Source organism: Etheostoma spectabile, chromosome 11 (assembly GCF_008692095.1).
Source record: "Etheostoma spectabile isolate EspeVRDwgs_2016 chromosome 11, UIUC_Espe_1.0, whole genome shotgun sequence".
NCBI classification, from domain to species: Eukaryota; Metazoa; Chordata; class Actinopteri; order Perciformes; family Percidae; genus Etheostoma; species Etheostoma spectabile.
Window position 1 is genome coordinate 15,648,519 of NC_045743.1, and position 15,325 is coordinate 15,663,843.

At 39.7% G+C, this 15,325-nt stretch overlaps 1 protein-coding gene across 1 annotated transcript; it reads left to right on the forward strand.

The window, feature by feature from the left end:
* The first annotated feature begins 11,747 nt into the window (after positions 1-11,747).
* On the forward strand, positions 11,748-15,020 carry LOC116698143 (motor neuron and pancreas homeobox protein 1). Its single transcript, XM_032529924.1, has 3 exons — positions 11,748-12,353; positions 13,265-13,425; positions 13,720-15,020. The coding sequence occupies exons 1-3, from the start codon at positions 11,885-11,887 to the stop codon at positions 14,056-14,058; spliced, it is 969 nt and encodes a 322-aa protein (XP_032385815.1). The 5' UTR covers positions 11,748-11,884; the 3' UTR covers positions 14,059-15,020.
* Positions 15,021-15,325: the final 305 nt, after the last annotated feature.

Genomic DNA, 15,325 nt, shown 5'->3' on the forward strand with positions numbered 1-15,325 from the left:
TGTTTTTTTGAGCACTTTGGTTGGCAATGACTCCAAAATATTAAGAGCTATTTGTTTTCAGGAATTGAGAAAGGATCAATTACTTTCTGACTGTCTTACACTGTCTCACACTGTGAACATTTGAGCTTTTGCAAGGAAGATACATTACAATCATGTCCTACGTGTGCTGGAGGTTAGTTGACCGTATTGACTGCATTGAGCTGTCAAAGCATCAAGGCTGTTTTCATTATTGAGTGAGGGAGTTTAGGATGTAGATGTCGACACATTGGCCACCAGGGTGCTGATTTACTTGGACATAAATCTATGCTGTGATTTAAACAAAACCACCCATCAACACCGGAAACAGTCTATCTGTCTTTAGGAGGAAATTCATTTTGTGTCTTCATTTGGGATTAATTAGGTGAATGTCTAGTTTTGGACAGTCCTTTATTAGTGTTCTCATCTTCTTTAGTTTTGCCTTAAACCATGTAGTTTTCAAAACCAAGAGAAGATGTACAGAACAGGGCACGTGGTTAGCTCACCTGGTAGAGTTGGCGCCCACGTTCAGAGGTTCACTCCTCGACGCAGCGACCATGAGATTGACTCCCACCTCCTTCCCTTTCCTGCATGTCATTCCCCCTTTCAAGTCTAAGCTGTCCTATAGAAATAAAGGCCTGAAATGCCCAAAACATTCTTTAAAAAAAAAAGATGAACAGCACATCTTGCTGTTCAATTCTCCAAATGGTTGATTAGCATATCATTTTTGTTTTTTTATCTTACATTTCTAAGCACAACAATACAATCTCTGAATTTTTCCCAGAGGGCATCCTTTTTCAATTACACTCTCTTTTTCATTAATCTGCACTGTGGAGACTGCTGTTGACATAAAGACACAGTCAGAGAGAACAGATATGAGGCAGAAATAAAGGCAGACAAGCAGGGTCACACAGAGACAGGGACAGACACACACAGTATTTCCTTACTGCCCCCTGGCAGTGTGTCAGGCAGTCTAGAGGGAGGGACAGGGGCTGGAAGAGGTCTGATTAACGGGTGTTACTGGGTGGTGGAGGGTTTGTGTCCCCACTCACCCTCGTGTCACCAGCACACTCAATGGCTTCATCAATTTGTAGCCATTATCACGTCAATAGGCAAGAATAGAGGGAGGACTGAGAGGAAACAAGGGGGCTTCTGCTGCACCATCTGTGGATAGATGGACATGGATTACCAAGGAGTGATCCCTTCAGTAATCTCCATTTTGCATGTACAAAATGTGAAGTTATAACGGTCAGTTTAATGTGGCTAAAGTTTATTACTATCTAAAAAAACACATATATTACAGAGTGGATTGTTCTATGTGTCGACGTAAATTATATTACAAACACATTACATTGTCGCAGGTCAAAATTAAAATAAAAGCTTACTTTAGCTGTTATATAGTTGCAAAAATTTGACATCTCAAGAACCTTGCACACCTTTAGAGCAGCTCACTTCTAAACTAATAAAGTTGAGGAGTTATTAAAAATGTAAAATGTTTCTTGACTGGACACAATGAACTTTTACAGATGCATTGTAAAAAAAATACCAAGTTTAGTTTGTGTGAGTTTTTGTTGCCAAAACAAAAAGGTTTAAAAGATGTGAACTAAGCGTTTCTACTTAAAAAAAGGAGAAGAAACAAGGGTAGGTAAACAATTCCTTTTCTGCTGAAGGGACACTTGCAACACTATGTTTGAAGGAGTAAAATAAATGATCACTATCTTTTTACGTCATTATCTTTGCACCTTCAAAAGTCATTAGGTCTGTCTGTGTGTTCAAGTTAGTAGCCTATGTGCATGTACGTGTGAACACAAGCAGCTGCGGAACTGATATGGACAAGCAAATAGCTGCACACACATCATTAGGTGCTCTTTATATACATTAGGTAGGAACACACAGGCATCTGAACACGCATGTGTGTATCAGCTCACCACCACACCAATGAATGTAATAGATTGCAGGCATCTCATGCAGATATGACGTTGCCTAAATGAAAGCTAGTGTTATCCTCACAGTTTACTCAATCCGTAACTTAACACAACACCACAAAGGGCAATCATTCCCTGGACCAGATAGGCTATAATAAACAAAACTGAACTAAAAATCAATGCTCTTTAGAGAGAGTTGAATAACTGTTTATGTTTAGGCTGGTCTGGCTTTGCCAGACCTTCCTCCACAGCACAGGGGAGGAGGGTCTGTCTAGACCACTTAGCATTCCGTGATGGGAGAAAAACGTGCTCTGGTTTATTGGCATTTCTTTAAATCAGTCACAATTGTGTTGAGTGGTGCTAAGCGGCGAGCGGAGCCACCGCGGCTGAAAAACAGCCTCGGGAAGGAACTTGTTTTTCTAGAACACGCGTACGTTCAAAGGTTGTTTTAGTCGTGCAACAGAAAACTGAGATTGGACATATAGTCTAGCTAGCTGTCTGGATTTACCCTGCAGAGATCTGAGGAGCAGTTAACCTTAGTCCTCAGAAATACACCTGAGTTTTAAATTACAAAGCAAAGAAAGCAGGGAAGGAAACGGACATCCAAAACACGGTCACCCGAAAAGAGTGACATCGGGCGGATTTTCCAGCAGAACAAGAGCAATCCTGGAAGTGGAATGTCGTGCACAAAGACGTCACTAAAAGAGACTTTTCAGTGAGAATGATAATTTCTCATCAAGCAGTTTATATGGCCTGTAATGACGCTAATCAGTTTTTTTTTTATGGCATATCACTGTAACTAATTAAATTGTTCAGACTGTTATTAGACAAGCAACATCTTGGGTGGGGGCATAGAAAAGAATCCCAGGCACGTTGGAACCAGAGGAGACACTGGCTGGCAGAAGGTAGAGCAAAACAAGAAGGAGAGAAGTCGTAAAGTCAGGGCGAGGGGGATCAATTAGGGTAATGAAATCTCATCGTCAGTGTGGGACAACATAGATCAAGTAGTGACAGCCCCGCCTCTAAGCCCGTCAGTCCCGCCTGTCAGAACAACCAATTAAAGCAAAGCTAATCCCCCTGTTAACCCCCGGATAGCCTCTCAAACACAAACTCCTCCTGTATAAACTCGATCAATCAATCAAACACACTCAAGCACATGAACACATTTGCCACACAGCACATTTTAATACTCTTTCTGTGTGTTCAAGACATCCTCATACCCAAACAACAGTATAGTTTAATTTCCTAAGACTTCCAAAATGACACATGCGACCGTTGAATTTACTGTAGATTCAATGTAACGGGCGCTATTTTAAACATTGTGAAACAGAGTTGTGCATAGCATGTATAAGGAGCAATGGATGCAGTGTTGGAGATGGGTCCCATTCATTTGATAGTTGCTCAGTGGTGCATGAAGCCAAAAGAGTTCAAGTGCCTGCTTGTAAAAAAACCCTGACAATTGCCACTGCTTCCGCACTGTTGAATGGGGATTAAGTGATTTAATCATGCAGCTTTTTTTAAAATGTTATCCGAATGGATACATTTCTGATAGTGAAACAAAGTCATTTCACGTGTGTTGTGCTGCTCAAAAAATGCAAAAAAGCATGTAGACTTTTTGGGCCCCATGAAATCACGTAACGGACACAGTATGTGTAATTCCCCCATTTGGCCACTGTGTCATGTGTCAAATTGGCTTCAAAGCTGGGCACACTTACCGGGGACCTGACGATAACTGTAGGAGGCTTTTAATCTGCTGTGTTCCCCAAACTCCTCTTTTGTCTCTGCTTATTAACCATGTGGTGCAGAATCCCCCCCCCCCACACCTCCCTCAGTACTCTTGGGCATCAGGGATTGGCTTCAAATGAGTCAGGTAAAACTACTAAATTAAAGACTTAACATGAAGTCATGGATGTCATTGCGTCACGCACTAAGGTCCGTAAAACCAAGTTGATTTTAAATCCTGCCTTCTTCTGTGGAATTTGGCGGAATTCTTATACTTTGTCACCTCACTTTCTCGTTTGCTGTCACCATGAGAGGTCGCCACCTGTGATAAAAGTGATTGTGGGTCGTAATGAGCTGCTTGCATAATCGACCCACACAGTCATTTTCTGTATTTTAACCTACACTATGCTTTTTAATCCAGTATAAACTGATCTCATTGTGTTAAAGAATAATGGTAATAAACTCAATTTGGTTTCATTCTGAAAAATAAAAATATTATAGAAATTAAAATGACGTTATTTTAGGCCTTTAAGTTGAAAAACTGTTTTGTAGCTCATGGGGCATTCATCATAATACTCTCCCAGGCATTTAACCTTTTTGTCAGCATTTCATGAGAAAGAATTTCCCTTATATTTAAATATCCCTTCAAATTAACAGAAGCTGCATGAACAATTTTTCAGTTCACACCATGGCTGAACAAGACAAAAACACTATGTAGCTATACTAAATATCTTTAAAATATGATCCAAAAAAAAAAAAATGTCATTGTAAAGGACACATGTCACCAATGTTGCTTATTGCCTTTTATCCAAATTGCTTCAAAGCCATAAATCAACATGCAGGTCATTTCAGTACTCTCTTACATACAGGATATAACAACATGACTACACCAACTACAAAGCAATGACTTCTAGAAACCTGTAACTCTCATTCCCAGAGTTACGGCATTCTCCCTGCAGCCTTTTCATGTAATCGACAATACAGTTTTTTTTTTTTATTTTAATTCTTTAGTTGCTGGAGCAACGAGAGGAGACATAAAAACCAGAAGAGGAGAGGTGATATGGCAGTGTCAAGAGAGGTGGCGGTAAAGAATGATGTGTTTCCCCTTTATCACCTGACCTTAACCCGTTCGCACATGCAAAAATGCTAACGCATGCACACAAACCGATCTGATTAAACCCCACAAACATGGATTGGTGGGAGTGTCCGTGGACCACAAGGCTAATTGAACTGTCTCCACTCTGACAGGATGAAGGTTTATGGAGAGAATGATGAGGACTAGATTAAACAAGCAGGATTAAAACTCATAGAAAAGATGCATAGAAAGGAAGCAACTGATGGGGAAGGGAGTTAGTCATTCACTGAGTCCTTTGTCAGAGGTTTATAGTCATGTCTGAACACTCAAGAATAAAAATGTAAAAAAGGAAAATGGTGTTCTTCCTGTCCTGTATGTGTCTTTGCTGTATGATTCCCTTCTTTCTTCAAAACTCTGGGCCCTGTGGAAAGGCATTTTCTAGGACCCCCGCCCCAAATTCCACAGCAATTCATTCTAGCATCTTTTTGGGTCTTCCTCACATGAGGGCCCTGGGTTACTTAGTCCCCTTTTTCCCCCCAGTCCGACGCCCCTGAGGGACTGCAACGTTTGTCGGTCAATCCTCCACTTTGGTCCACACTGAAATATCTCAGGAACTGTTTTATGGATTACCATGAAAATTCCTCCCCACCCGGTTGTTTCAGAGTTGACAACTGTTTGATGGCCATGAAGTTTGGTATAGGTGATCTCCTCACATTTCTCTTTAGCACCAAGATTACATTAAATGTTGTGGGAAGACAGAGACAGAGTAAAAGAGTGGATCCTTCTAATGGTGGTTGAAACTAATCTAACAAGGTGCTCTTTGACTTAGGGGGGATTCACTAGCATCAGGACAGTGTGAAAATCAAGGCACTCTTGTTTGAGAAAAAGTTAAAAAGCCTTCTTTCATACGACTAATGCATAGTGTGGTATCCTAACTGTAATATTGAGTAACAACAATGCTTATCCGTAAGCTATGTCATTTACCTACCTATGAAGAATAATAGTTCATTTCCTCATCCTGTTTCTGAAGTTAGCTGCTAATAAGGGATGTTCCAGAAGGAGGCGCTATTACATTGAGTTCTGAATCTGAGTATGTTGTGCTGACAGGATGTTGTCTCTAGTTGTAGAAAAAGGCCGAAGAAGTTGTCGCTAGCAAGAGACATGAAAAAGTAGCTATGTAACTTGTAAAGATGTCATGCCTGTCCGTCTGTATTAAACGTTTGAAAGTATTGGGAGTACTTTCTTTAATTTGACTAATCTCACCTACTTGACTTGCCCCAACATCCACACTATGCCTATCAACAGCTGAGTCTAGTGCTACCCAGATTCAGTCTTGCAGGAATCTTGCTTGATTTTATCGCTATGTTCAACGATTACCCTTTTTGTAAATGTAGACATTTACCTGAACGTATTTAGTAAACTGTTAGCTTTATCATTTGTTACGTTTGGAGTGGAGATTTGAGATTGACTCTAGTTCTTTCCCTCGTCTAGATTTGGAACTTTACAAGAGGGCTGTGAGATTGTTTCAACTTGTTAAAGCCTAACCTGAAGAAAGAAAAGACTTGTTTAATGACGACGCCACAAAAATACTTAGAGAATCAGGTGCCTGTTGGAACTTTTTGTACTTTCAATATGTTGTACATGCAGAGGAAAATGGCTTCCACTCACACAAAATCTTCTTATAGAGAAGACCCATTTAGTAGGAGGGTTTAAACTCGCTTACAGCCATTGTGTATTTGTGTTAAAGGACGTACATATTTGGGTAAAGAGTATTTTTGGGAACATGACCCTGCAGAGCAGTCTGGGTGTCCCACAGAGCAACAGATGTTTAACTACTCTCTGCAGCTACCGCTCTGCCGCCCCATCACTGCTGCTGTCTTTGTGTGTTAACCAGCTCTACGTGTGTCTGTCTCCTCCTCTCATTCACAGATCACTGTTTAGGACTAATTAGCTGTGTGCCTCCTTTCCTCTCCCCCTCCACTTCTACCCTGAAGCCTCATCTCATTGTGCTGTCATCTCACCGTTTACCATGCTAAGTAATAATCATCCAATCTCAGCTCTTGTCCTGTCTGCACCCCCCCGGTTCCTCCTCTGCTCCTCCTCCGCTCCTCCCTCTTGTCCTCCTCATTATGGTCTGGTCTCAGTTGGGACGGCTGTCATTAATCAACTCATTTTTTTTTTTTTCACAACGTTGAACCTTGCAACCCTGAACACCCACCCCTGCTTAACCAGGAAATGTTTTATTCCCCTGCGGTCCATTAGGCCAATCAGAGCAAAACTGGGCATGACAATAGATACAACAATAGCAACCAAGAGCAGATATTAGACTAGAATCCACAAAAGGACATAAGCAGCAAGAGAACAACAGGTTTTATTATTCTCTAGCTGTTGGGGATTTTTTTCCAGCCTTAATGTCTCCTGGGATACATAGTCATATTGTACTTTACTAACTATTAACACTATTAATCTGTGTCACTTACATCAAGGAGGGTCACTAAAGTCATTGCCATGGTTGGGTACCTAATTTGCAACATTTTTGTATAAAAAGCAGGTTTTTTTGGGAAAAATCTCTGACACAGGAGTTCATTCTATGAATGTGTTGGGCAGCAGAACAGTTCCCAGGAATAAGAGCTGATTAGTTAGTATGAGCAGTGAAAAGCCGTCATGGCTGAAGAGTGGTATCAACTCAACCTGGCATTACATCAACATAATATCAATTCCATATTGTCTAACTGGACGTGAAAATATCCATCTGAAATTCCCACTTTGATATTGCTCAGTGATCATTAGTGTTCATTTTTGGCATGAAATGACACGAGCTACACAAAGATTGTGCAAACATAAAGATTGCATTTGGAGCCAAACCTTATTATTATATTGATGTTATGCTGTATTGCACACAAAAAAACTAAAAATCCATCAAATTCATGATAACACTCTAATCAAATTAGTAAAATCCAATTAGTTTTGATTTAGCCTCTCCCATATTCCTGTGCGCCAGACATGCAAGAATGTGGTAACCTTTTTGCATCTTAACTATAGAGGCCTGACAGAATCGCCCACTAGGTTAACCTCGCTCACATTTGTGTATGAATAGAAGCAACATGAATGGTTCTTTTACAGCTGATGCTAGAGAGGAGATTTGGCCTCAGTGGTTCTTCTGTCTCCCAGTATTGCTCTTGTCTATTTTGCTTCTATGGTCTGTGTGTGTGTGTTGTGTGTGTGTGTGTGTGTGTGTGTGTGTGTGTGTGTGTGTGTGTGTGTGTGTGTGTGTTCTCACTGACTGTTTAGAGTTGTGCCTCCTCAGAGTGCATTTTCACAACAAAAAAAGACTACATCGGAAGAAGAGCTGTAGTGTATCCTGGGATTAAATACACTGTAAATCCAGATTTAGTTGTAATTCAACTTTTTAGTGGTCACTATTTATTCTTTCATGTTTTATTAAAAAAACAGCTGGAGAATGAAAAAACAGCTAAACTCCTGCTAAAGCTAACGTAACAATCAGATTAACAGCAAGTGACGTCTCAGCGTTTGACTTGTCATGTAGTCACATATTCAAATGTTTTAGATTGTAATTTTTTCCATTCTTTTAAGATGATCTTTTGGGCATTTTAGGCCTTTAAGTTACAGTACAGCTGAAAACAGGACAGAGGAGAGAGAGGGGGAATGACATGCAGCTAAGGGCTACGGGTCAGAATTGGTACTGCAGTGCAACGGTAAGGACTGATCCTTTGTAAATGGTGCGCACGCTCAACCAGGTAAGCAACCAGGGTGCCCAAGATTGTAATACAATTTAACATAAATAGATAAATCATTTATCATGGCTACTGATTTCATTATGAACACTAACAGTATGGGCAGACACCAAGCAAAATCATTTGGACTTTTAATGACCACAATAAAAAGTTGATTAGACCTACTTAACTCTCATGTTGTCCTCAGGTCAAATTGCCCAAATCTCTACTTTCATTAACTCATTAACAAGTCTTATTTAATTTTATAGTATTGAGTACAAGTTGACATACTTTCCTTTAATTTTTGTCTAAATAATTCCTAATTTCTGCTTCTCTAACTCAAACATTATAGGTATAATTTCCTATAAATGAGGTTTATTGACCATAAATTCCAAAAATAACTGTAAAGAAAAGTTATAAAAGTTAATAAGTCAGTGTTACATAGTGTTAATTTTTTTTTTTATAAGTGACAAACATTGAAAAAAAGCATCAAAAGTGTTGAAAAAAGGGACAAAAACATAAGAAAAGTTAAAAACATTAATAAAAAGTGTCAGCAAAAGTGTTAATTTTCAATTTTGATGGGAAGTCAACACAAGGGTTAAACAAATTAGCTAAAAAGGGCCTGACTTCTGACCTCTGGCATGATACATGCTGCTGTGGATGAAGGAATTCTATTGATGAACAATGTTTCCATTTTGAACAGAAAAGATATAGATAGTTTAACCTTAGTTTTGGTGGAACATGTGCAGTGTGTTCAAAGTTGTTTTAGTCATGCGAGAGAAAACTCAGATTGGACAGATAGTCTAGCTAGCTGTCTGGATTTACCCTGCAGAGATCTGAGGAGCAGTTAACCCTAGTCCTCGGAAATCCACCGGAGTTTTAAAATTCCAACACAAAAAAAAGAAGAAATCAAAAAGGACGTTGGCAAAAAGATGCATTTCCTGCGGTACCGGAGCAATCCCGGAAGTGGCACTTCATGGATATAGAGTTCAACCTCAAACAGCTGATATCTCCATCGTCAGATCAGAGTACATTACTGTACAAGGTATCATAGTATGACTGCTATCTATCTGTGAGTAGATGTGTGCATGGGAAAGGTGAACACAAAGACTCTTTTGTTATGGGTTATTAAATGGCAATCGAATTACCATAAATCCTAATTCAAATATACTACCAAATATATTACCTCTGAGTGGTGTGAAATTTCAAATGATGCATCCTTTATATCTGCAGAACCATATCACAGTATGTGTTATGTTTGAGCTGGGATATCAACATATGCTGTACAAACTTTATTAAATGGTGAAATATATCCACCCTTATCTAATGCAGAACAGATCCCAGAGTATTAATTATTTTACAGCAGGCTTTTTAAACTCAGTCCTGCCCTGATACCTGTCTGACTACCAAGGGCAGTGGGGGAGAAATGACCTAATAAAATCATAAATACTGCCATGTAAGAATTGGTAACCTTTTAGTTGCAATCGAGTTACTTCCTGTTGTTAACCAAGTTAAAGAAAAGAGATTTTTTTAAAACTGTTTAGGTAAGTAGTATATTGCTTCATGAACTTTGTAGATCATACATGACTTTCACCACTAAATGACAGAACTAGGCAGACTTTCTTGTTGCTTTTTATGTATGCAATAGATTGATTGCATTTATTGTATTATACTTCACATTCACAGACCCAAACAATTGGTTTTGTCAAAAGCTTCATGATAACATTACCAGATTAACAAATGAGAAACATGTATTTGCAAAGTATCCAGTCCGACCCCTTTCTATATCTGTGCTGTTGACCCTACTGGGGTCTACCTGTGGTAGACTATTTGTGAATACACCTGTTGTGTCTGTGTGATTCTTAGTAAGGACTGATGACAGATTTTGTGAATTATTAACCTGTGTCTCCTGTGAGATGACTTCAAACATGAAACATCATTGCCTCTTCGTGCGTCTGTGTCTGGATGTGTTAAATTACATACTTTATGAACTAACTCTACAAAGGCTGTTGTTAAAAAAATGTTGTGCAACATGGAGAACGTTGATTTCTGAAGACTCCTAATGTCTAAAAAATGATTGTATTAATAAAACTCAATCATTTGCCTTAACAGTGCAGTATACACACATGCCTGCACACACACACACACACACACGCACACACACACATGCACCCATATTAGGTTGTTAAGTTTATATGTTGGGTAGTTCAGCAGGTGTTGGTGTGTTTGTCTTTGAAGTGAGAGCAGTTTGTTTTCCCAGGCCTCTGACATTCTCTTATCAGTCCTGTATTAACCAGCAGGAAATCAACTCTGGTAAAACCGTGGCAGATAAATGCAATTTGGACACTGTAAGTGAAACTGAATAGGTCCAACTGAAGCCTTAGATTGAGGCAACTTTCCAGATCAGTAAGGAATCATCTTAGGTTGACAGGAAGACAGTAATGCATGGAATGTTGCAATGCACTGTTGCCACCAACATAATAAAAAGGTAATATGTGCACATATCTCACAACCATTTTGTAAGAATCCTTGCATTATACAAGGTGTGTCATGGTTAAATAAACACCAGACAACTGCTACAGGATTTTGTCTCACCTGTGCACACGTTGTGTGTGGCTCTGGTCAGCAGGGAGAGAAAATGAGTTTGCTCTCTGTCAGTTTACTGCCCCTTTATCTGCTCCATGGTGTGGTGATGACCGATAATCATGGCAGCAACCACCGATAAGAGCTGTTGGATTTCCGTCAATGTTAGCAGGCAATAAAATTTAATGAAGTCTTACAGTTGGAAAATGATGAATCTTGTCATCCCTATATAGTGAGATTCAAGTAATTAACACAATGCAGTTTTCAATTACGTCTCACATTTGTGTGTGTGTGGGGTGTGTGTGTGTGTGTGTGTGTGTGTGTGTGTGTGTGTGTGCAAGGAAGTTGCACCTTTTCCACACCTAAGACAGGGATGGACTTGTAGCTCACACTTCCAGACAGGTAACAGACAAACTGAAAGAAATAAAGTCATACCCTCTTATTCTTATATAGAAGTTTAATTGTGACTGGTTATGAAACATAAATACTTTTGACTTAGTTTTATTGACTAGTTTAGAATTCAACATATAGTGCTGATGCATGAGTGCACAAATACCTATTATTAACCCTTTGGAAGAAATAGTTCACCCTGCCCCTGCTCCATGGCTCTGGCCAATCACAGCACAGCAGACTTTATAGCGCTATCGGGTGCGAGTAATTTCTCCTTGGGGTGCAAGAGTGAGTAAAGTGGGTTAACGCACAGGGCATACGTGGAGTGGGTCAGACAGGAGACGTTACTTCAGCAGTTTCTTTAGAAGTTTCTCTTAACTTTTAGATATTACAGTGTGTTCATAAATTAGAGACACTTTACTTCAAAGTTCACCGTGGGAATGAGTAGCACCATGGAAAAATCTAAAAACTTTTGCATTGATGCGCTACTGGCGCACGACGTGGAGCAGAGGACGGACAGTGATGGTGCGTCCCCGGGGTTGTATTACAGCAGAAGCCGCGGCGGCAGTCCGGTGTCAAACCGCGGCTCAGAGACGCCCTCCCCTCATCCAAACCCAACAGACTGCTCCCCTGCCCCGCCAGGAGTACTATCCAAAGCCCAGCTCTTCAGCTTGTCCCAGTCAGGATTCACTGCTCTGCACCAAGGGGGTCTCCTCGGAATGCACCCGGGCTCCATGTATCCTCTGGCGGCCCTCGGAGGCCAGCACCCCGCCTTCATGTACCCCGGTTTCACACATCTGGTCCAACCCTACCCTGAGCAGCTGAAGGGGGCCACCATGGCCGCGACGCTTACTCTGGAGCCGTGGATCAGAGCCGGGATGATGATACCCAGACTCGGGGAATATGGAGGTAAACGGGTCTCCCTGTCTCCAGCAGTTATAAACTTTATCATTCTTACTTCCTGTAGCCTAACTTAACCAAATTGCATCATTATCCACTTCTGCATTTGTGAGAAAAATGACATGGATGATCCATAGGTCATAGTTGGCTAATCTTTAAAAGAATATTGATGATATTGATAATAATAATAATAATAGTTGCCTAATAGTAAAATTACTAAGGCTAATACCATATTAAAGAGTACTATATTTATATAATTGTAAATAGGATAAATATTTCTCTTTTTATTTAGATTTGTTGTTGAAGACGTCACCTTTTGTTTCTTGTTTTTATTTCACCATATGCATAATTATTCTAAACGTTGGTAAACCTGTGTGTTGGTATTGGGTTTGAAAGGACCGTGACATTGATATGCTGTCTCTTAAGTACAAGATATCATAGAAAATAACGCACAGCATTTACGGTAAAGGTAACACTTGAAATAGACCTACTTAATCAATTGATAACATTTGATTTTTGTTTTTATTAAGGAAATTGCCCCCCTTGATGGTTTATTACCCCTCCATAGCAATATCCTTTCTCCACGACCTCACATCATGGCAGTAAATGTTAACGGGCAGAGAGAAAACAAGATGTAGGCCTACAAGCAGGAAGACAGACAGACCTAGGATCCAAGCAGTGAATTAGGGAAACCAAACAAGAAGTCTTTTTGAGGATTTGCTAGAAAAATATTTGTCAAATGAATATTTTCGTTCTTTTTGTCTCTCCATCACTTGTAGGCTACTGTTTGCCTAAGGTGATTATAACCCACTATCCATAGTATTAGAGGTATTGTGCTCTTACAGAAGAAGATGAAAATGTAAATAATAACAAATGCACAGAATAACTCCTGTGTGCCTCTCCCTGTTGGCCCCTCTCAGCCCCGGCCCAGGCTGGTTTGTTTGGGAAGTGTCGGAGGCCCAGGACAGCTTTCACCAGCCAGCAGCTGCTGGAATTAGAAAACCAGTTCAAGCTCAACAAGTACCTGTCCAGGCCTAAACGCTTCGAGGTGTCCACCTCCCTCATGCTAACTGAGACGCAGGTGAGAGAGTCAGAATCTGAAGGATGTAATGTAATGAATTATTGTAACATTATTTGTGTGAGTGTGTGAGTGGCCCTCTATCCTCATCATTCATAGTCTCTGTCAATGTGTCAAGCTTATACCACCATCCTTATATAAGACTCATTATAAGAGTAATGGTAATGTCATTTTTTACATTATTCTCCTCCCTAGAAACAAATACTATAGAAGAATAGCACGTTTTGCCCCCTGATTACATAAGGAAATAAGTTTACACTCTTTAACATCATTCCTGGTGTTTTTTTTTCACTATAGGTTAAGATCTGGTTCCAGAACAGACGTATGAAATGGAAGAGAAGTCGCAAAGCCAAGGAACAAGCAATGCCACTGACTGACTCAGAAAGAGCAGGAATGGATTTACACAGTGCCAAGCCTCAGAGTGATTCACACAGCTCGAGCCTGGAGGATGAAGAGGAGATAGAAAGGGATGATGAGGATGAAAAAGAGGAGAAAGAAGTGCTGAGGGCAAGTTCTTTAGGCTCTGTAGGCTTCACGAGGCGTGCTGGAGAAGGAACAGGAAACTACAGCACTTACTTAGAAGAGGAGGAGCAGGAGGAGGGAGGCCCGAGAACAAGAAGTGGGGTTTTCCCATAGTTCAGACAATACACAATGCAATCATGTGCGCAAACATGGAGGAATGAAGTGGAGAACTAATGTTTCCCACCCCAAACCACAGTGCTGTGTCTGTACCTGGAGCTCCCAAATTACCAAAAGGGTAAGTTGACATCGCCACATTGGGCTGGGTATGAAAACTGATCACATCCAACTAGAATAGTGCCATCTTTACCTGGACGTTTTAATGGTTTGAAGGTCGTTAGTCCATCCGAGTTATCACTTCAGGATTAACATATAATTCTGATGTATAATGGGCATTTTTGTGCATGATTTACTTGTGACCTACGTGATTTAAACAGTGCAAACACACAGAAAGCATGTTCCTGTCCTTTTTTCTGCAATAAACTGATTTATCTATAAATATAAAACTGTATGCATGTATGCATGGATGGTGTGGGACAGCACTTTCATGGAAGGTAGTGGATGCAGAGAAAGAAACATTATCTTGGAGACTTGTGTTGTAAAGAGTGTCAGTGTTACATTGTTATCAGCATCCTGGTCTGTTACAAATGCTGGACAAATATTCCACCAATATTTGTAACTTTTCATATTTTAAATTTTTAAATAGAGAAGACTTTACAAATAATGGATTCATTTTCACCCAGTTAAATACTTAGGGCATTAGGGGTGGCAAAGAAAAAATGCTATGGCCATTGTAGGCTACTTTTTTACTGTATGGTCATGGATCTTTGTTGTACAATATCTAACTCTCTGTTTTGCATTATCTTGTTGAAATTGCATGTTATATTTAGTGAAAACCACACACCCACAAAGAAATTGCTGCATGTACTGTATTGTATTTGAAATGTACTGTTGATATGTCATTTCCCATTTATTTTGTAAACTATTCTCATACTAAGTGTGTAATGTTGTCATTGTCAATATAATTTAACATTATAGAATTTAATATATTTTACTTTTAAAGCAATAATAGTTTTTGTTGAGAGGAATAATTTGAAAAATAAAATGTAATTCATGTGTGTTGAGTCCAATAAGTTCAGTCTATAAAGGAATATTCATATTTGTAACAAGAGGAAGTAACATGAGTGACTTTGTGGTTGGAGTGTGGATTATTTGTTAGCGTCGGGACACTATTTGTATAGCCTATCATAACTTCTTAATAACTCTAAAGCATTTATGACATGTAATACGATGTAAGTTTTACATGTCGTAAATGTAAACACGCCTCAGGTTTTTTAAATCCCATAAAACCAGTTCGCGAACTGCATTTGTCCATCCTCAGCTG

Coding starts and splice junctions, on each gene's coding strand:
- LOC116698143 (XM_032529924.1), top strand. CDS start 11,885: ATGAGTAGCACCATGGAAAAATCTAAAAACTTTTGCATTGATGCGCTA. Junction 12,354..13,264: donor CAGACTCGGGGAATATGGAG/GTAAACGGGTCT, acceptor GGCCCCTCTCAG/CCCCGGCCCAGGCTGGTTTG. Junction 13,426..13,719: donor TCATGCTAACTGAGACGCAG/GTGAGAGAGTCA, acceptor TTTTCACTATAG/GTTAAGATCTGGTTCCAGAA.